Genomic DNA, 23050 nt, shown 5'->3' on the forward strand with positions numbered 1-23050 from the left:
AGTTTTTATTTCTAATTCATTTATGATAGAAGTTCCCAAACTTACTCAGTTCTAAGTGCCATCAGAGTCTCAGTAATCGTTTCACAGCATTCCTAGCCTAAAAGAAATACTTAACAGTTGTATTAAATAAGTAGGTTCAAACAACTTAATAAGTCTATGTGAATCACAATTACTTAAAAATGGGATGTTGTGTACTACTCAACTTCCCAGACCTTGGAGTCAGATTGAAAACTGCCACTTCATTCCCTATCCCACATTAATTTTCAGGTGGTACTTTTTCTTTATCACAGCAACGGCTGAAAATGCTGCTTTCCAAAATTCGGTGTCATCAAGAGGAACCAAGTGTGATCTAACGTTGGAGCTGGGAGCAACTAAGAGCTAGTAGTTTGTTGTTTATACAGAATCTGAGAGATGTCAAATATTGCTGTTTCCAGTAAAAATTGAAAATCTTGTGAGCTTACTGAAGCCTCCAGGGCCCCTTGACCTACCATTCGGCAAATGTGGCCATATAACAATCTTTGTCTTTAACTTGGAATGGTCTATGAATATTTAATAATTATTAATTATGTTATTTCCTTCTATTTCCTTTAATTAGATTATTTGTTACACATTCTTTTATTGTTCCTTTAAAGATAACATGATCCTTAACATATTACCATCTCATTAACAATGATCATTTCCTCAACAATGCAAAACCCATAGAAAGGAAGTAAGTGGAATCAGCATTTTCTGTCTTCTGTTCTATCACTTTCATGTATTTAAATTCTACATATATTTCAAACCGCCACTAGTCATATCCAGCATAGCTACTGCAGGCTGTTTATTGGACTGTACTTACTTGCTGCTAAGCTGGACCCTAATGGTAATGGACTCACTCACCAGGCTCAGATAAAATTTTGAAAATTTATAAAGAAAAGTGTGAGGCTAAGTAATGACCTCCCAGTGATATCCATGCCCTACTCCCTGGTGCCTATGAATGTTACCTTCTATAGTAAAAGGGCTTTGCAGATGTGACTGAGAATCTTGAGATGGGCAGATTATCCTGGGTTATCTGGGTGGACCCTAAATATAATCTCAAGAGTCCTTATAAGTAGGAGGCAAGAGGGTCAAGGGAGACAGAAGAAGGATATTCGAAGATGCTATGCAGCTGGCTTAGAAGGTAGAGAAAGAAAGCCATGAGCCAAAGGATGTACGAAGACTCTAAAAACTAGAAAGAGCAAGGAAACCCACTCCCCCCAGCAGCCTCCAGAGGGAGCACAGCCCTACAGATCCATTTTTGATTTCGGCCTCCAGAACTATAAGAGAATAAGTTTCTGTTGTCACAGTGGGGATCAAACTTCTCATACATAAATCTGGGGAACACAATTCGATCTATATCATTCTGCCCCTGTCCCCCAAAGTTTATGTCCTCACAAGTAAATACAATCATTCCATCCCCAAAGTCTTAACTTGTTTCAACTCGAGAGTCCAAAGTTCAAAGTCCCATCTGTGAAATCAAAATAAGCTACCTACTTCCAGGATACAATGAGGGATAAGCATAGGGTACATATTCCTGTTCAAAAAGGAAGAAATAGGGGGGAAAAAATGGAGAAACAGGTACTAAGCAAGTCCAAAAACCCAGCAGGGCAGGAATCAAATCTTAAAGCTGAAGAATCATGTACCTTGACTCCATGTTCAATGTCCTCTGCACACTGGTGTGGGGGTTGGGTCCCCAAGTCCTCAGGCAGCTCCGCTTCTATGGCTTTCCTGGTCTGAGGCTATGCTTCAGCTCTCGCCAGCTGGACTTGCACACTAGTAGGTTCACAATTTGAGGGTCTTTAAAAGGAGAGCACATCAGAGTCTCTCTCTCTCTGCTTCCACTCTCTTTCAACGTCATACCCTGTGTTGCTGAAGCCACCACCAAGGCAGACCTTCACAGGATGTGTTCCCTGGACTTTGGACTTCCCAGCCTCAGAAACTGTAAGCAATACATTTGGTTTTCTTACAAATCACCCAGTTGCAGGTATCTCTGTTATAAACCACAGAAACGGACTAATACACACCGCCTGTTTCTTGCTTCTGTCTCCTAGTTGAGCTGTAGCCCTTTCTCTTCTTTCAGTTTCCTGAAGACATACCTTCTTTCCCGTCTATGATATTCCTTTTATAGACTTTTTGTTTGTTTTAATAGACTTCATTTTTATAGCAATTTTAGGTTTACAGGAAGGTTGAGCCGGAAGTACAGTTCACATCTCCCCCACCCCCCTGCCAAACACACCATTTCTCCTGTTAATAACATCTTCCATTAGTGTGGTACATTTGTTACATTTGTGAACCAATATTGGTTCATTATTATAAACTAAAATTTACATTAGGATTCCCTCTTTGTGTTGTACAGTTCTATGGTTTTGCCAAGTGCATAATGTCATGTTTTCACCATTACAATATTAGACAGAATAGTTTAACTGCCCTAAAAATCCTCTGTGCTGCACCTATTCATCCCTCTTATTCCTCCGTCCTTCCCTGAGACCCTGGCCACCACTGATCTCTTTTATTTTTATTTTTTAACTTTTATATTCACTCTAACTTCCACACTTTCTCCAGGTCTCTGCTAAATGGCACTTCCTCACTGAAGACTTCCCTGACTCTGTCAAGGCTTTGGAATCTAAACTACTTTGCTCTATCCCATCCCATAATTTCTAATCAGATCTTTTACTTTTCCTCTTATATCCATACTATTTTATTATTACAATTTGTGCTTTTTAAGTTTGTATGCTTTTAAAAATATTTCTCTCCATAGATACTAAACACGCATAATATGAGGGCAAGAGACCATGTGCTTTATGTTCCTCTAAATTAATACCTAGACCAGGTGCTTAGCACTCAATTACAAACACTCAATGCATATTTGTTGCAATGAACAAATAAATGATGAATCACATATAAAACTTAAAAAATCATCAAGAGTCCAGACTACATCCCAAGAAGCTCTAATTCAGTAGGTCTGGGTTAGAGCCCAGGAATCTATATTTTTACAAAGATTCACAGGTGATTTTGATAGATAACACTTTGAGAACCATTGTGATAAACAGTGAAAAAAAACCTGACCAAACAAAAAGACTGCTGAGTAGAAAACAGTTCCTGTGATTTCAAAGGTTATGCCTTCACCTTTTCTCTAGTTGATATGTGGGATGAATATAATTTTGATATTTGTCTTACCCATTGTTGCTGGACAAGGGAAGAGATTCCAAGTGGAGCTCGTGGTGCCAAAAGTTTTATGGGAAAAGGCTGAATGTCACAGCAGATTTCACAAAGAGAGGAAAGAAAGATATCTAAAGCAAGGCAACGAATTGAATGAACTCTTCTTGGAATGACATTCCCTTCCTTTAATTACCTAAAATTCTTACTAGAGTTGTAGTATATGAAGCATATATGTAATAACAAAAATGTAAATTTGTGCAATAGCCCAAATAAAAAAAATATATGGGCCTTCGATAGAGAAAGATTAGCCTAGTTTCTGTTTCTTCCTTTACTACCAATCCCCCAAATTATGGCTAGCTCCTGTGATAAATACACCAAAGTGAACCCCACAAACAAGACCTACCATAGTTTTTAAAAAGTGCACTTTTTATAGCTCTAGGATATATAACATACTGTAATTGATGAGTGTTATTAGTACGTTTCTGTGGCTTATCACAAAATACGTAGAACTGGGTGATTTATAAAGAAAATGAAATTTATTGCTTACGGTTTCTGAGGCTGGGAAATCCAAAGTCCATCTGGTGGTGGTGACAGTGATCCAGGGGTCTCACATTGCAAGATGGTGGAAGCAGAGAGAGCAGAGAGAGCAAGACAGACTCTCCTCTTCTTTTTAAGCCCTCAGAACCACACCCCTGACCACCATATTTAATCCATTCACTACTACACGGTCCTGCAATCCAATCACCTCTTCAAGGCTCCACCTCTCAATTACCATAATAGGATTTACCACCCTCTTAACAGTCACAGTGGGGGCTAAGTTTCTAATACATGAAACTTGGGGGACACAATTCATGTTTTCGTGAGTTTTGGGGGGACATAATTCAATCCACCACATTCCACCCCTGGCCTCCCAAAACTCATGTCCTTTTCACATGCAAATGCATTCATTTCATCCCCAAAGTCTTAACTTGTTTCAGCTCAAAAGTCCAAAGTTCGAAGTCCTATCTGAAATCAATACAAGTTATCTACTTCCAAGATACAATGGTGGGACAAACATAGGGTATATATTCCCATTCCAAAAGGGAGAAATAGTCCAAAAGAAAGGAGAAACAGGTGCCAAACAAGTCCAAAACCCAGCAGGGCAGGAATCAAATCTTAAAGCTGGTGAATCTTGTAACCTGAATCTATGTTCAATGTCCTCTGCACGCTGGTGTGGAGTTGGGTCCCCAAGTCCTCTGGCAGCTCTGCTCCTGTGGCTTTCCTGGTTTCAGGTAATGCTTTAGCTTTCCCAGGTTGGTGTTGCATGCTGGTAGTTTCACAGGTCTGTGGTCTCCATGGTGGTCCTGCTCTCATGGCTTCACTAGACATGGAGCTGATGGGGTTTCTCTGCTGCAACTCCAACCCCACATTTCCACTCGGCATTGCTCTAGTGAAGGTTGTCTCCGGTGACTCTGCCCCTGCAGATCTCTTTCTGGGCCCCCAGACTTTTCCATACGTTCTCTGAAATCTAGGTGGAGGCTCCCAAGACTCCACAGCTCTGGCATTCTGCGAGCCTGCAAACCTAACACCACATGGATGCCACCAAGGCTTCCAGCTTGTATCTTCCAAAGCTGTGGGTCCAGCCACACCTGGGGTCAATTTAGCCATGGCTGGAGCAGCCAAAGCAGCTGGGGTGCTGGCGCTAGAAGCAGCTTTCAGAGGTGACTTTGAGCAGTGAGCCTGTGAGGGGCACCTCAAGCCTGTTCCCCAAGACTATTCTGTCTCCCTGGGCCTTTGGGCCTGAAATGGAAGAGTTGGCCCCCAAGGCTTCTGCAATGCCTTCAAGGCCTTTTCCCCTTCTCGTGATAAGCCCATTCTTTTGTGTTAATCTTCTTAGTACCATTGAATTTTTCTTCTGAAAATGCTCTCTGCTTCTCTACCACATGGCCAGGCTGCAAATCTTCCAAATCTTTACACTCTGCTTCCCTTTTAAATTCTGGCTTTATGTCGTGGCTTTGCCGCCATAACTCAGCATAGGCTGTTGCAAGTAGTCATGCGGCTTCCTTAATGCTTTGCTGCTTAGAAATTTATTCTGCCAGGTATTCTGGTTCACAACTATTAAGTTCCAACTTCCACAAAGTCCTAGGGCAAGGACACAATGCAGCCAAGTTCCTATGAGTCAGCTCATAGCAAAGGTGATCTTTGCCCCAGTTTCTAATAAACTCCTCATTTACATCAGATATCTCATTGGTATGGCCTTTATTATGCCACCACCAGATGGACTTTGGACTTCCCAGCCTCGGAAACTGTAAGCAATAAATGTTTTCTTTATAAATGTAAAGCTACACAACTATGCCAGCTGTCAAGTAAGGCAAGTCATAACTAAAGCCAAAATGTTTTATTATTTTAGTTATACTAAGTTTCCATTTGTATTGGCAGGGCTAGGGCTCAGACGCTTCAAACCTATTGTACAGACTGGGTCACCAGACCCCTCAGCTGGGTCCTTGCTAGGTAATTGGGAAAGATCCTGGGAGCTGTTGGCAGATAACATGAACTCAGTCCTTAGCAACGGCAGCAGCAGCTTACAGGTCCAGCAGCTTGCAGGTCTGGTGGTGGTGGTGGCGGCCTCTTGGAGGGTCCTGGGGGCCCTGGCAGCAACAGCCTCTAGCAGCAGTAGTGGCTTCCCCATGCCCCCCCCACCCCGGGACATCCCGGAGGTGAGAGGCGCTGTGGATCAGAGCCACTTATCCTTTATACTTAAGTCCATAACCCAGAACACCTGGGTTCACCTGAGCAATTACGTTAGACAATAACCAAGGAACACCTGGACGTACATGCACATTTACATCAAATGCTTGGCAAGGTTCTGAACATCTGAGGGGCCCTGACCATTTTCCTATATTTTCCCAACATAGTTCCTTAAGCAAAACATTTGCAGTTCCCTTTATTAGAGAGTAGAGTATGAATAGGGAGCAGAGTGTACTTTGGGTTGACAGCTCATATTTGAACAAAGACACAGAAGTAATAATGAGGTAATTGTGCTTATAGCACAGAATAAGTCAACCTGATTTGAATGGAAGGTTTGAATCAGGAGTATTTGAAGTGGGCTGTGTCATCCAAGACAAAAACCACATGAGATCACAATACACACCTACTAGAATTGCTAAAATTAACAAGACCATGCCAGGTGTTGGAAATAAGCGAAGCATGTCCTTCAACAGGTGAATGGATAAACTAAATTAAGGTATATTCATTTATACAATTGAATGTTATTCAGCAACAAAAAGAATATTTTTTTATATTAACAACCTGGATAAATCTCAAAATAATTATGCTATGTGAAAGCAAGACGGAAAAAAAGGAAAAACTGAGTGACTCAATTTATATGAAATTCTAGAAAGTCAAGTCAATCTGTAGTAAGAGAAAGCAGGTCGGAGTTTGCTTAGAGAAGAAGGTGGGGGGATGGATGGATTACAAAGGGGCATAAGGGAACTCTGTAGGGGTGGGGAGTGATGGAAACCCTTATTGTCTTGATTTTGGTGATGGTTTCATGGTGCATACATATGTCAAAAGTCCTCAAATTGTATAATTTAAATATTCATTGTATTAGTCTATTTCCGTTGCTTATAACAAAATACCTGAAACTGGGTGATTTATTGTTAGGAAAATGGTCAGGGTCCCTCCGATGTTCAGAATCTTGCCAAGCATTTGATGTAAATGTGCATGTGCTTAAATTATGGACTTAAGTATAAAGGATAAGTGGCTCTGATCCCAGTGCCTCCCACCCCTGGGATACCACGGGGGGGGGGGCATGGGGAGGCTGCTGCTGCAAGCTGTTGCAAGCTATTGCTTCCAGTGCCACTGGGACCCTCCGAGAGGCTGCCACCACTGCCAGACCTGTAAGCTGCTGCTGCCATTGCTGAGGACTGAGCTCGTGTCATCTGCCAGCAGCTCCTGGGATCTTTCCCAATTACCTAGCATGGACCTGCGTGTGAGGGGTCTAGGGATCCAGCCTGGTTTATGAGGGATCTGGGGACCCAGTATAAACAGTGGTTTACAAGGGTCTGAGCCCTAGCTCTGACAATATAAATGGAAACTTAATATAAGTAATATAATGAAACATCTTGGCTTCAGTTATGATTTGCCTTACTCAACAACTGGCGTAGTTGTGTAGCTTTACAAACTATATCAGTAAAAAAAATCTTTAAAAAGCATGCACTGACAAAAAAATTATAGATTATACATGCACACTAATGTTATATACATTATATACATAAATAGAAATTTAAACAAGTGTAATAAAGATGAAACAAATATTTTAAATGCTTTGCTCCCGGGATAACTAGATACAATCAATAATATTTAAAGAGACAGAATACAATCACAGCAAGTTTCTCACTTAATAGTGGATGTAAAGCTAAATTTAAACTAGTTTTCTAGACTTTTTGTTTTTATCGGCTTTTGGTCAGCTGTGATTGTCAGCTCTCCCATTTCGTGTTTGCTGAAGTTGGCTTTATTATCTTTCCCCAATATTTCTGTGCAGGACATTTTTGAAGTTACTTGTTCAATTGTGAAGTTTACTTTAGATACAACTGGATAATTTAAACCATAAATCCACTCATCCAAGCATATGTAAACTGAAATACATCTCAAAGCACAGAAAGCAAACGAACTCTTTACCTTGCAGCTTTACATAGCAGAGATCACAGAACAAGACCTGACAAGTACCAGGTGAGGGCGCCAGAGTCCACCCTGTATTAAACACTGCCCTGGTAATGCTTCATTGGTTTGCTATTTTTATGGCCCGGAATGTGGTCTATCTTGGTAAATGTTTCATGTGAGCCTCAGAAAAATGTGTATTAAACAGTCAATCCACGTCACTTATATCCAGTTGATTGAAGGTGCTATTGAGTTCAACTATGTCTTCAGTGATTTTCTGCCTGCTGAAACTGTCCATTTCTGATAGAGAGGTTTTAAAGTCTCAAACTGTAATAGTAGATGCATTTATTTCCCCTTGCAGTGCTATCAGTTTTTGTCTCACATATTTTGATGCTCTGCCCTTAGGCACATACACATGAAGGATTGTTATGTCTTGTTGTAGAATCAGCATATGTAATGCTGCTCTTTATCCCTTATCCCTTTTCTGGGTCTGAAGTCTGCTCTGTCTGAAATCTACATAGCTATTCCTGCTTTCTTTTGACTAGCATTAGCATGGTATATATTTTACCATCCATTTACTTTTAATATACATGTCTTTACTAGTATCTTTAAAGTGGATTTATTATAGACAACATATAGTTGGATCTTGTTTCTTGATCCACTCTGACAATCTCTGCCTTTTAATTGCTGCATTTAGATCATTGATTCCCAAAGTGATTATTGATATAATTGGTTTAACATCGGCCATGTTTGTTACTGTTTTCTAAATGTTGCCTTTGTTCTTTGTTCCTATTTTTGTCTTCCACTATTTTTCTGCCTGTTACGGTTTTAATTCAGCATTTTATGTCATTCCATTTTTTCTCCCATATTAACATATCATGCATACTTCTTTTGTATTATTTTTATTGGTTGCCCGAGGGTTTGCAATATACAGTCACGAAAAATCCAAGTCCACTTTCAAATAACATTAAACCACTTCACAGGTAGTGTGAGTACCTTATAATAACGAAATAATCCTAATTCCTCTGCTATGTTTTATATAAAAATAAATATTCCCGTGAATCATCTTGTACCACCTGTTTTTAGATTCACTCTTTCAGCACTGCTAAAGACATCCTCCTTCCACTCTGCCTTTTCTGATCATTGGAGCTGACATTTCTCCTTTTCAGTTGCCTGTAGCCTTTAGCGTGACTTCTTAGTCATGGTTTCTTATATACGCGCAGGGGTTTTCAGATTACAAAACACTGTCACATGGAGCACCTCATCTGATTTTTACAATAAGCCTCTCAGATAGCAGGATGTCAGTTGTGTTCATTTTATACACATGGAGATTGAAGGTCAGGGGTGTTAGTTGACTTGCTTTGTCTAAGGCCCCCACACCAGTAAGTAGGAGAGGCTGGAAAATTCAGAACTCTGGCCTCCTAATTAAGGAGATTTCATAAGTCCCCACCACCTACTTCTATATTCATACACCTTGGAGGCATAGCGCTCTCTCATACTTTTTTTAGATTCTAAAGTGCCATGAACACTGGAGACATTCCATCAGCATTTTCTTTAAATTACTGTGGCAACTAAATTACTAGGTAGTTTAGTTTAGGCTGTTTCAAATTTGAAGGTTATTATAATAACCTTAGTAAAAATTTTTTTGTAATTAACATCGTGTGGGATTGTTTATAACAGTAACTTAATAGACAGGGGGCAAACTATAAAAATATTCCCTTAAGAAGGGGGCCAGGTGCTCGTGATGACCACAGAAATTTCTAAGCATTGACGACAGATTGCTTAACTTACTTGACATGTTTCTCTTCTAAAAATAAAATTTTAGGTTTTATCACATCTCTTCACCTGACATATTACTTTCTGATGCCTAAGGAGATAAAATATTAAGAACAACTTTTGTGAAACTTGGCTTTCTTTTTTCCTTTCTTGACAGAGAAGGAGCAATCAAATAATGAATACGAAATGTCTAGTGGCAGGAAAGAGCAAACTGTTGAGTTGTCAGGAAGAGACTGGACAAAAGTAATCCAGACTGTCATTTCACCTGAGACAGTTGCCAATGAGTCTAAGCAACCAAGGGGACTTCCGGGGAGGCCAAAAATAATACGAGAAGGGTTCTAATTAGAGACGTTTACCTCTTTGAAGTGAAGAAGGAAGGGGAGATGGAGCTTTAAAATTTCCATAGTAGTTATAACAGGCTTTATTTTTCTAAACAGTTCTCTAAAGTGCCACATGTGACCATCTGTCCTATCCCTTCTACCTGTGACTAGTTGCACCGAGCGTTCTGGAGCTTCGCTTGCTCTCCTAACCCTAGAGCCCGGCACGGGATCTGTCTCAAAGTAGGAGCTCAATGAAGTGCGTGCTGACGACGGTGGTGGTGGTGGCCGGGGGGTGGGATGGAGGGAAGGACAGTCGGACGCAGGCAGTTTTCAGGTGATAATTGCATTCCTAGAACTGCTTGTCTGAACACCCCTGGGAGCCACGTGCAGAGGTGTTAGGGGACAGAAACGGATTAAGAGACAGGCGCTATGTCAGGCACTGCACGCTTTATGCCATTTAAGTAGCAGCACAAAGCTGTAGAGGTGGCAGCACCCCCGCTGCACAGATAAGGACACAGACTGAGCCAGGTGTGTTGCCTTTCCTGCCACTTCAGTTCCCAGCGCTGGGACCCAGGACCGTGCAGTTTCCAGCCCCCTTGCTGTCACTGCGATCGGCACACGCGCTGCCGCCGCGGGTGCAGACCGTGCACGGCCACGGCAGGGAGTTCACGCGGCCGCGGCGTGGCGGAGCCCCTGCCGATGGGGGCCCGACCCAGAGACAAGCAGGGTCCCCGGGACGCGGCGATCCCCGCCCCGCCCGCTGCAGCACCGCCGGGGCCGCCCGCCCGCCCGCGTCTCACCCCAGGCCGCCGGCAGCGCCAGCAGCACCAGCGCCGCCAGGAGGGCGCCTCCGCAGCAGGAGGGGACCGTCTCCGGGCTCCTGGGGGACGAGGCTGCCATCCTCCCGAGGGCTTCTAGAAACCAGGCGCGATCTGGAAGAGAATGGAAGTGACGGCAGCGCGGCGCGGAGGAGCAAGACCCGTCGCCGGGCTGCGCGCCCAGGGTCTGGGGAGGGCTGCGGGGTTCCGGGTGCAAAGCTTTTGACCGCAGCTTCCCCTTAATGGGCAAAGTCTAGCTGACTTCTCATTTGCATTGTTTCCAAGGATTTTCGCTCCCAGAGACCACCTTAGGGACCCAGGTACAGGAGCAGAGTCTGACACCCGTGTGGGGACCTGCGCTCCAGGCGGCGGCGGTGGGTGCGCGCGGCTGAGCCTCCACGCGCCCCCTGACCTGCCCTTTGCAGGGACCCGCGTGGGCAGCTCATGCAACGCCTGCTCTGTGCTGAGGGCAGTTGCAGGCGGTGTGTACGGTGCACAGAGAACGCGAAGGACCGGCTTCCTTATGCTGAACTGAGGTAGGCCGCGCCACTGAAAGCCTGATTAAAGGAGCGGTTGAATAAGCTTTACGTTTTTAGACTATAACACCGTGCACGGAATGGAGACTAGATTAGAACAGAGCGAGAGTGGATGCGGGAGACCAGTAAGGAGGCTTTTGCCATCATCCAAGTGAGATTTGATGGTAGCCTTGACTGGGGTGATAAAATGGACAACTAACAAGGATGATGTGGGTGACGGCATGCACTGGACTTGCTCAGGCACTGGAATTTGTTCATTTCCTCTATTAAAGCTGGTGGTGAGAAAAAGAAAGAAATCAAGAGATAGCACCAGGATTAAAAATGAGAGAATGACAAATTTAGGGCAGGGGGGTAAGAATTCAAGGGTGAGAGAATGGGGTGTGTGGTAGGCTGAATAATGTCCCCCCAAAGATGTCCACATTCTAACCCCCAGAACCTATGAGTGTTACCTAATATGGCAAAAGGGACTTTGCAGATAAATTAAATGAAGGATCTTGAGATGGGGAATAGCACCTGGATAACCCAGGTGGGGCTGATGTAATCACGGGATCCTTATATAAGAGTAAGGCAGTAGATAACAGTAGGAGAAAGCAGAGAGGAGAGCAGAGATCAGAGCTGCTGCCATGAGCCAAGGAATGCCGGCCGCCCCTAGAAGCTGGAAGAGGCAAGAAAGAGACTCTCCCCTGGAGACTTCAAAAGGAACCAGTCCTGCCAGCACCTTGGTCTTAGCCCTGTAAGACTCATTTTGGATGTCTGACCTCTCTGGAATTCTAAAAGAATAAATTCATTTTAAGCCAAAGGTAATTTGTTAAAGCAGCAATAGGAAACTAGTGGGTGGGGGAGGGTAGCTCCCTCAAGGGAGAGCATCAAACGCTTTTTTCTTTTCTGTTTTTCTTTTAAATGGGAAATACTTGGGAATAGAATACATGAGGTGGGGGGATGTTTAGGTACAGGTTGGGAATATAGGTAATTTGTTGATTATGAGGCTGGACTTCCAGAAAGGCACAACAAGAGGACTTTCAAAAAAGGGAATGGATGGGACAAGAGCCACATCCATGCAGGGTCCTTAACATCTCTGTGTAACCTGTCTGTACACCCCTCTGCTGGCTGGTCAAGCTTATGAATCTCTTCTCAGGACTATGTTTTTAATGCATAAAATAAAGCATATAGGATTATAAAGAAAGCCAATTACATTGAAATACAGCTTTAGCCATGGACCTTTGGAGGTCAGTGGACCCTAAGACAAGAACTCAGACTTACAGATTGGTGGAAACAAGAGTTAGTTATTTCTAATGCTGGAGTTGGAATGAGCTGTGTGGAGAGTGGCATAACTCTAAATATCAAATGCTGCAGAAGGGAACAGATGAGAGTTGAAAAGATACCGTAGCAGATACATTAGTAAATGTGTTAGCTCTTTTCTCCACCAGGCATAACTGTGATTCATGGTGGAGTAAAGATGGTCAAAATGGAAAACTTCTTTGCTCAATGCAGCTTTGCCAATCAAGACCCATGTATGGTCCACAAACCTATATCACTACAGGATGCATCGCCTTAGCTCATCCAAATATTCCAGAACACTTCTCTAATTCATCTGTTGCTCTTACTCAAGTCTCAGCTCCTGCCTTTCTAGTTGACAAAGCTAGTTCCAAAGGCCAGGTATGTTTCCTACTTTTCATTAGTTTCCATTAGGCTCTCTCCCAAGACTCTATCTTATCACATAGTACATCCAATATCATTCTTTTCAAGGATCTGATATCATCCTTCCAAGCTAATCTCAACAGAACAATCAATGGAAGAAGCAGCCAGATTGTAGTAGGAGAGGAAAAGGGAATAGGAGAAGATTCAACGCCCCAGCCTTGCATCACACACTGCCAGAATAGCCACTCCTTCCCACGTCTTCTGCACTCGTCTCTTAGCATCTGCTTTCTCCCCTCATTCCTTGAAGGTTTCAGCTCCTGGCTCCTGAACGTCTTCTCCACTATTACCCCTGTCACAGTCCTTGGGGATTTCAATATTCACAGCAATGGTATTTGCACACCCTGCCTTCCAGTGCCTTGACCTCTTCTCTGCCAATGTTCTTGTCCTTCACTCTACTGTGCCACTGATGTCCACATCTGTACCCCAGGACCCGCAATAATAACTGCAAGCCTGCCATAATTTCAACCATCCCAATCTCCATCTACCAATTCTACCCTCCTAGTTCACCTCTAGCACCTGAAACTGAGCCCACCGATGTTTGTCGCCCTCAGTACCTGCAGCCCATCGATTCTACCTCCACCTCCTGGTCTCTCACCTCCTGTGTATCTTCACCTTCATCCTCACCAGGCTGAATCCCATGCTCCATCATGTGCTCACTGTCTTGTGAACATGCTCAGCTCCCTCCCCTTCTCTCATTTTATCATATTAGACAGAACAATCCTGGTTACAGTCAATTCTCCATTATCTTGTCCCCGCACCCACGAAAAGTGAATGTAGCTGGAGAAAAATAGTCATTTTTACACAGTGACTAGTTTTACTTTAATGACAATTCATTTCAAATGGACCATTATAGTTCTGCTTGGCATTACCCCTATTATTTGTCTAGTCCATTTAATGCTCCATTCTCCTAAATGATTGTTTCATGTTTTTATTTTGATGTTGAACTCTGACACCTCCTCCATCAACCTTAATCTCTGTTTGTGACTTTGCTCTTTTTTCACTGAGAAAATAGAAGCAACCCATGAGAGCATCCACAAACTCTACCATCACACCCCCAAATAACCTTTATCTCCTGTTAGTATAGTTATCGTGTTCACACACTTACCTGTGCATAACCTCTCCTCTCGTGCACTAGATTCAGTCTGCTCTCTCTTGCTCAAGGGTGTCACTTCAGTAATTCTCCCTCCCCAGCACCATCATTTCTCCCCTTTTGGATGTTACCATCAGCATGCAAACAAGTTATTTCTCCAAATAAAGCAGGCATGTTTCCTCATCAGTTTTTTTCCACTTTATGTTTCTTTTGCTTAAAGTGCTCTTTGCTCAGGTACCTATCTGCATGGCCTTCGCGCTTATCTCGTTGAGTTCTTTTGCTCCAATGTGACTTGATCAATGAACCCTCCCTTGGCCATTATTTAGAATGGCACATCCATTCAGAACTTCCATTTCTCTTTCCCTGCTTTATGTAACTTAAGAAATTGTACTTATTTTTTCATGTTAGTACTCTCGGGCAATCTGATCATTGTCCTTCTCTCCCCCTTAGAATAAAAGCTGCAGGAGGACAGGTCAGTTTATCACTACTATATCCCATGACCTAAAACAGTGCTTATCACAATGAAGGATTTTCATAATAATTTATTGAATGAATGACTGAAATGTTTGAGTCAGCTAAGGTCAACCGATCTTTCAGGAAATTTCATGGTGAACGAGGAGAGAGGGTTTAAAAGAGAAACATGGTGGTTTGGGAGAGGATTTGTTCTCAGGTGGAAGGAATGGGGGATATTTCTTGCTATCCGTTCATCTGGAATTTGCCCCCCAGATTTTTCCATTGGAAATCCCCTTTTTCCAGTGGTTTCTTGTGGTTCAGCTAGACTATGGTTTCTCAGCATTGTTACTATTGACATTGCGGACCATACAACTCTTTTTTGAGGGTGCTGTACTGTGAATTGCAGGATGTTTAGCAGTGTCTCTGGCCTCTACCCAATAGATGCCAGTAGCATTCTTCTCCTCCAGTTGTAACAACCAAAAATATCTCCAGACACTGCCAAATGTCCTCTGTGGGGGGGGGGAGATGGGGACAAAAATCGTCCCACTTGAAAACTGTCTGGGTAGATCAATCCTACCCCAGCTTCAAGGATGGGCAGGCAACTCAGGCCTGTTGTCTGCTCATTTCACTGGCCTGGACCTAGTAATTTGTTCATTTCGGGGCAGGTGACTGCATGTGGACAACTCCCAGCTACTGGAGGGACTTTTGGAGGAGTTATTGGTGAAGAGAAGCTCTTTGGCCTGGCACCATGCAGAGCATGCTGATAGAGGGGGTCAAGATGGTGGACTAGAGGTGCCCAGCATGCAGTTCTCCCACAGAAGAGATCCAGAGCAGAGAGTGGATAGGAGAAACCAGCACAGATGAAATCTCCCTTGAGACAAGAAGAGTCTACGCAGCTGGAGCACTTCCCAGTGGTAACCCCTGATTGCTCCTGCCCTAGCCTTCCCTCACCACCACAGACATCACCAGCGCCATTGTCTGGCCCCCAAGCAGGGATCCATCTACCTCTACAGGAGTTCCTCTTGCTCCCTGCAGCAGCCTCTGGCACACACCACTGCATGGCCCATGCCACCTACAGCCACAGCCCCAGGCAGATCCAGCCATGGCCATTGCATAGCTCCTAGCCCCCAACACTGGAGTGCCCCGCCACCTCCCTGCAACCTCCAGAGCCCCACCCCTCATGGCTTCCACCCCAGGAGGCTGGGGCTTGTGAGCAGCCATCCCTAGAGCCCCTCCCCTTGAGGCTTTTGCCCCTAGAGACCACAGCAGCTCGGCATGAGCTCTGCGTGTCCTGCCCCTTACAGCTCTCACAGGAAGGGGCCCCAGCAGCTTGGCAGCAGCCCTAGGAGCCCCGCCCCTCGAGGCTGTCACTGGGAGCAAATTGAGCACATCTACGCCATCCCTGGGAGCCCTGCCCCTCATGGCTTTTGCCAGGAGAGGCCGCAGCAGCCCGGCACTAGTTCCAGGAGCCCTGCCCCCTATTGCTCTCCCAAGGAGTGACTTGAGAGACTCTATACCTGCCCCAGGAGCCTCACCCCTTGCAACTCCTTCCAGGAGAGGCCTCTGCGGCCTGGCACCAGCCCCAGGAGCCCTACCCCTGTGGCTCCTGCTGGAAGTGACTTGAGCACCTCTACACCAACCCTGGGAACCCCACCCCTCACGATTCTTACCAGGAGAGGCCTCAGCAGCCCGGCACCAGCCCCAAGAGCTTCACCCCTCACAGCTTTCGCCGGGAGAGGCCTGAACAGTCCTGTACCAGCCACGGGATCCTTGGCCCTCATAGCTTTCCTAGCATGAGGACTCAGAGGCTCAGCACCAGCCCTGGGAGCCTTGCCCTTTGCAGCTCCCACCCCAGGAGGCTTGAACTGCTGGACAGCAGCCCCAGAAGCCCCCTCCTTCCCATGTATCTTCCACCGCAAGAACCCAAGCTCCTGGCAACAGCCTACGGTGCCCTGCCCTGCATGTTCTCTATCACAGAAGACTTTAGCCACTAGGCAGCTGCCACAAGGGCACTGCCCCACATGGCCTCTGCCCAGCCACACCCTCTGTAGTCCCGCCTCATGTGGTTAAGTGACAGAAATCTCACACCACCAGGCCACAGCCTCTGGAATTGCATGTCTCACAGCTCCCATTATGGGAGATTAGTGCTGCTAGGCCACAGTACCAGGAACCCCACTCCACACAGCCCGTCACCCTCTGTTGCACTGCACCTGTCAGCACCCCCCAGTCTGCTGACTGTCCCCAGAACACCTGAGTATTTCTGAAACTTCTGGAAGTATAGAGTCTACCTGGAATCAAAACTGAAACATCCCACCCAACAGGTAACATAAAACAAATCTACAGGGGAGATTCTCTCTCCTCAAAAGACACTCAAGTAACTGAGGAAACAACTGCTCCACCAGATGACCAAACATATGAAAAAACAAGAAAACAGGAAACTATGACACCACCAAAGGAAAGCAGTAACCCAAATATAAGTTCCCCGTCTACAAGAAACCCTTGAAATGTCTGAAAAAGAATTCTGACCAACAATCTTAAGGAAACTCAGTGAGATAAACAAGAGTCAAATAAACAACACCATGAACTGAGAAAAACAATCCAAGATATGAAGGAGGAAATCTACAAAGAAATTAATGCTGTAAAAAAAGTATGTGGCAGAACTCTTGGAACTGAAGGACTCATTCAATGAAATAAAAACAACATTTGAGAGCTTTAGCAGCAGGCTAGAGCAAGCAGAAGAAGGAATCTCTGATCTTGAAGACTGTTTTCAAAGTAACACAAGCAGACAAGGAAAAATAAAAATGAATTTTAAAAAATGAAGAAAATCTTTGAGAGCTATCAGACAGGCTCAAGCATACAAACATCCAAATCATGGGTGTTCCAGAAAGGGGAGAAAAAGAACAAGGCATTGAAAACCAATTCAACAAGATAATAGCAGAAACTTCCCTGGTAGTGATAGAGAAATGGATTTCCAGATTCAAGGAGCTCAAAGATCCCACCCCAAAAGATTGATTCAATCCAAAAAGGTCCACCCCAACACACATTGTAGTTAAACTGACAAAAGTCAAAGACAAAGAGAGAATCCTAAAAACAGCAAGAGAAAAACGTTGAGTCACCTATAGGGGAGTCCCCTCAGATTAACAGCAGACTTCTCAGCAGAAACCCTACAGGACAGAAGAGAATGGGATGATACATTTAAAGTACTAAAAGAAAATAACTGCCAGCCAAGAATACTATACCCAGCAAGGCTATCCTTCACATATGAAAGAGATATAGTGTATATCCCAGACAAACAAAAACTATGGGAATTCAACACCACAAAACCAGCCCTACAAGAAACCCAGAAGGGAGTTCTGCACCTAGAATCCAATAATAATAATAATTACCACCATGAATACACTAGGAAGAACAAATCCCACTGATAGAACACACAGACAAATAAGAAAGAGAAAAAACTATACTGTACCACCTCAAAAAACCCAACAAACTCTGAAGTCAAAGAACAACAGGGAAAGAAAGGGTCAAAAGTTATGTAAAACTACCACATAAAAGCAATTAAATGACAGGAGTTTGACAATACCTTTCAATAGCAACACTAAATGTTAATGGGTTGAACTCCCCACTCAAAATTGGCCAGATGGATTAAAAAACTAGACCCAACTATATGCTGCCTAAAAGAAACCCACCTCATCTGTAATGACTCTCATGAACTAATAATAGTGGAAGGAGGGAAAAAGGTATACCACACAAAAGGAAACCAAAACGAGCAAGAGTAGCTTTGCTTATATCAGATAAAATAAACTTTAAACTAAATACAATAAAAAAAGACAAAGACATTATGTAATGATAAAGATATCTATCCACCAAGAAGACATAACAATCATAAATTTACATGCTCCCAAATTGGTATACTCAAATTTATAAAGCAAACATTATTATACCTAAAGAGAGAGAGAGAGAGACTTTAATACAGTAATAGTTGGGGACCTGAACACCACCCTCTCAGCTTTGGACAGATCATCAAGGCAACAAACCAACAGGGAAACACAGGATTTAAACTATACTTTAGACTAATTGGACTTGATGGATATATAGAGAACACGTCAACAACTCTCATCAGCACATGAAACATTCTCTAAGATAGACCACATATTAGGTCATAAATCAAATATCAACAAATTTTTAAAAAATTGAAATCATGTCATGCATTTTCTCATACCACAATGGATTAAAAGTAGAAATCAATAGCAAACAAAACTTTGGAAATCACACAAATACTTGGAAATTAAACAACATGCTCGTGAATGACATATGGATTAAAGAAGAAATCAAACAGGAAATAAAAAAATTTCTCAAAACTGATGATAACACATTTTACCAAAACCTATGGGATACTGCTAAAGCAGTACTAAGAGGAAAATTTATTGCAACAAATGCTTATATCAAGAGAACAGAAAGACTTCAAATAAACAACCTAACATAAAGAACTAGAAAAACAGGAACAATCCAATCCCAAAGTTAGTAAATGGAAAGAAATAATTAAAATCAGAGCAGAACTAAATGAAATAGAGACAAAAATACAATACAAAAGTCAATGAAACAAAAAGTTGGTTTTTCAAGAAGATAAACAAAATAGACAAACCACTAGCCAGACTAACTAAAAAAAGAATAGAGAAGACCCAAATAACAAAAATCAGAAATGAAAAAGGAGATATCACAACTGATACCACAGAAATACAAAGAATCATTAGAGATTACTATGAACAACTATATGCCAACAAATTTGAAAACCTGGAGGAAATGGATAAATTTTTGGACACATACAAACTACCAAGACTGAATCAAGAAGACATAGAAAAACTGAACAAACCAATAATGAGCAATGAGATTGAAGAACTAATCAGAAATCTTCCAACAAAGAAAAGCCCAGGGTTTGATGGCTTCACTGCAGGATTCTAACAAACCTTTAAGGAAGAATTAATACCAATTCTTTCCAAATTATTCCCCCAAATTGAAACAGAAACCATTCTCCCAAACTCTTTCTATGAAGCCAGCATCAACCTGATACCAAAACCTGACAAAGATACAACAAAAAGAAAACTAAAGGCCAATATCCTTGATGAACTTAGATGCAAAAATCCTCAACAAAATACTATCTAACAGAATACAGCAACACATAAAAAAGATTTTACACCATGATCAAGTGGGATTCATTTCAGGAATACAAGGATGGTTCAACATATACAAGTCAATAAATATAATACACCATATCAACAAAGTCAAGAATAAAAACCACATAATCATCTAAATAGATGCAGAAAAAACATTTGACAAAATTCAACATCCCTTCATGATAAAGACTGTCAACAAATGAAGTATAGAAGAAAGGTATCTCAACAAAATAAAAGCCATACTTGACAAACCCACCACCATCATCATCCTGAATGGGGTGATAATTTTTAAGATCAAGAACAAGACAAGGATGCCTGCTCTCACCATTCCTATTTAACATAGTATTGGAAGTACTTGCCAGAGCAATTAGACAGGAGAAAGAAATAAAAGACATCCAAACAGGAAAAGATGAAATCAAATTTTCCCTGTTTGCAGATAACATGATGCTATATATATAAAACCCAAGACACTCTACTGAAAAACTCTTAGAGCTGATAAATTCAGTAAGGTTTCAAGATAAAAAATCAATATATAAAAATCAGTAGTGTTTTAATACTCCAACAACAAACTAGAAGAAAGAGAGATCAAGAAAGTAAGCCCATTTACAATAGTAACCAAGAAAATAAATAAATAAAATACATAGAAATAAATCTAACCAAGGAGGTGAAAGAACTCTACAATGAGAACTACAAATCACTACTGAAAGAAATTAATGAGGACACCAAAAGACGGAACGACATTCCTTGTTCACAGATTGGAAGAATCAATGTAGTAAAAATGCCCATCCTACCCAAAGCCATCTACAGAAAACAAAGTAGAATGGTGTTTGCCAGCAATTGGGGATGGAGTAGTGCAGAGTTATTGCTTCATGGATATAGAGTTTCAGTTTTACAGATAAAAGAGTTCTGGAGATCTGCTGCACAACAGTGTGAATACACTTAATCCTACTGAACTTAAAAATGGTTAAGATGGCAAATTTTATATTCTGTGGTTATTACCACAATTAAAAAAATAAAAATGATGGTGAACAGCATACTGAGATTAGGAGAAGGTGGAGAGAATAGATCTGTGGTCACCAGTGAGCAAGGATTTATTTTCTCTACAGTTTCAATGCTGGAACAGAGAAAATGAACACCCTGATCTAGAGTGTGGAGGGAGATGAGCAGGCTGTGAAGGGTCGGCTGGAGAAATGTCGGAGAAAGTGTGTTGCGGGGAGTTGAATGTGTGCATTGAGAGCTTGGCAAAAACAACCAAGTGCAGGGATCCAGAATAAATAACTGTAAAATTGCGAACTTGAAAAACCCCAAAACTATATTTGTCATTGACTCCAGAAAAACAAAATTATATCTGCAAGTGTTTTTTTTTTTTTACAAATACAATTTATTTAAATGGCTAATGTACACATTATTAAATGACATTTTACAAGTAACTAGAGCTTATGACAAAACTGCTCAGGAAACGTCCAAAGCTTAAATGGAACAGCAAACCTTTAGAATTAAAACTCGACTTGTATAATTTCAGGAAGCTTGTGCAAATTGGAATCCCTGAGAGACTGTGGAAAGACAAAGTATGCACAGTGAGAAAATCTCAAACCAAGTGGGAATGAATGTGAAATGTTAACAATATCAGAGAAGGAAGCTACTGTTAAGATAAAACCAGACTTTGCAATAGAGGTGTGCCCATCAAAGCCACAGGAAATGCATCATGCTTTGTTTAAATAGTTAAAACCACGTTATAACCAAAAGCATATGGTAATGGTGAGTGTGCTGTTTACAAAATAAAGATACATCTGGAGAAGAGGACAGCTCTTTTAGTGCCATCCTTAAAAAGGTGACACTTTTAGAGCCGTGTAATTGTTTACAGCCAAAGCCTGGCTTCAGGCACATCACAGCGAGGCTTCAGAAAGTCCTTGAAGAGCACATGGCAGTGACAGTGGACTCCTGCCTTTACCATCAAGAATAAGCGCATATAGGAAGTCACAGCTTATGAAATCATTTCATTCACGTTGAGACCACACAAAGAGACTTGCTGATATTAGAGTGGTTTCTTTCCAATCAATGCTCAGTTGGGCTCCAAGCAACGAGGCACCCTGTAATAGATCGTTTAAGTTTAGGAGGCAGCAGGGATAGCAGCGGAACAACTCAAGGTTTAGATTATGAGAGTGCTAGCATTGTCTCTCTGTACATACACCAACTGTAACTGGTACAACAACAAAGCATCAAGCCTATTAGAGGATATCATTCTAGTGCTCAACAGGTCCTGCTTCAAATAACATGACCTGGAACAAATAATAACTACATTTTATATTGATGATGCAGTGAAATGATGGAGAAATGGAAACAAGTTTTCATATATTTATTTAACAAATATTTGCAATAGCTGTATTCTGGACCCCCCCTGGTTTGGATTGACAGGTCACTTTGGCGTGATCGCTCCTGTCTCCTCTTCACCGAGGACTCACCAGCAGCAAGTCGCCTTTCCTTCCTCAACTGCTGCAGATTTTGTGTCTCCTGTTTATGGTACTTCTTACACTGTGACATGTATAGGTTTTATTTTTCTTACTAAAATAAGTTCCAAGAGGGCAGAGTTGATACTTCTGTTTTATATTTTCTAGATCACATAGGAGAAAGCAGTTGGAAGTCAGATTGGAGTTTGAATTCTACCTGTCCCAGTTACTGGCCCTGAGACTTTAGCGAAAAGAATCTTTCGGCCTTGGTTTTCTTATCTTGGACATTATTTCCTTCAAAGTATAGTGCAATTTCTGCCATTCTCTCTTAAGCTCATTCCACTCAGGCTTCCACCTCCTTCCTCTCCACCAACACTGTTCTTGTCAAGTTCACCAACAATTCTGTGCTGCTGCCTCCAATGGTCAGCTTTCACGACTCATCTTTCTTGACCTATCAGCAGCACTTGGCACAATGATCATTCCCTCCTCCCTACAATTCTTTCTTCACCTGACTTCTAGAAATCACACTTTGGGGTTTTCCTCCTATATCAGAGGCTGCTTCTTCACTCCTTTCTTGGTCCCGTCTCACTCCATGACTCCTAACATTGGAGGATGCAAGGCTCAGATGTGGACCTGTTCTCTGCCCTCACCTCTTCCACCCCCCGGTGGTCTTATTCAGTGTCATTGTGATGTACACCCACACACCCATGAGGTCCAGCTTTATGCCTCCAGCCTGGACCTGCTGCCTGGAGTACAGACTTGTACCTCAGCTGCCTTCCTGACACTTCCGTGAGACATCTCACACTTAACATTTCCAAAGTGGAACTCCTGGCTTTTCCCTGTAGTCCTGCTCTTCACGTTCTCAATCGTCTTAATTAATGGCAATTCTATTCTTCCAATTGCTTATGCCAAAAAACCTTGGCATC

The 23050-nt window shown here is 42.5% G+C and overlaps 2 protein-coding genes across 2 annotated transcripts in view; both read right to left on the reverse strand.

Moving 5' to 3' along the window:
* The window catches only part of LOC134390234 (complement receptor type 1-like), a 59775-nt gene extending 48964 nt beyond the window's left edge, over positions 1 to 10811 (reverse strand). Inside the window, exon 1 of the mRNA XM_063113455.1 lies at positions 10712 to 10811. Coding sequence (XP_062969525.1) covers positions 10712 to 10811 — 100 coding nt within the window. The remainder of the gene's footprint in view (positions 1 to 10711) is intronic.
* Positions 10812 to 16017: 5206 nt separating this feature from the next.
* Positions 16018 to 23050, reverse strand: part of CR2 (complement C3d receptor 2) — a 39236-nt gene continuing 32203 nt past the window's right edge. Inside the window, exon 19 of the mRNA XM_063113456.1 lies at positions 16018 to 16504. Within this exon, the coding sequence (XP_062969526.1) occupies positions 16018 to 16504 (487 nt within the window). The remainder of the gene's footprint in view (positions 16505 to 23050) is intronic.

The sequence above is a fragment of the Cynocephalus volans genome, chromosome 11 (genome assembly GCF_027409185.1).
Source record: "Cynocephalus volans isolate mCynVol1 chromosome 11, mCynVol1.pri, whole genome shotgun sequence".
In the NCBI taxonomy this organism is placed as follows: domain Eukaryota; kingdom Metazoa; phylum Chordata; class Mammalia; order Dermoptera; family Cynocephalidae; genus Cynocephalus; species Cynocephalus volans.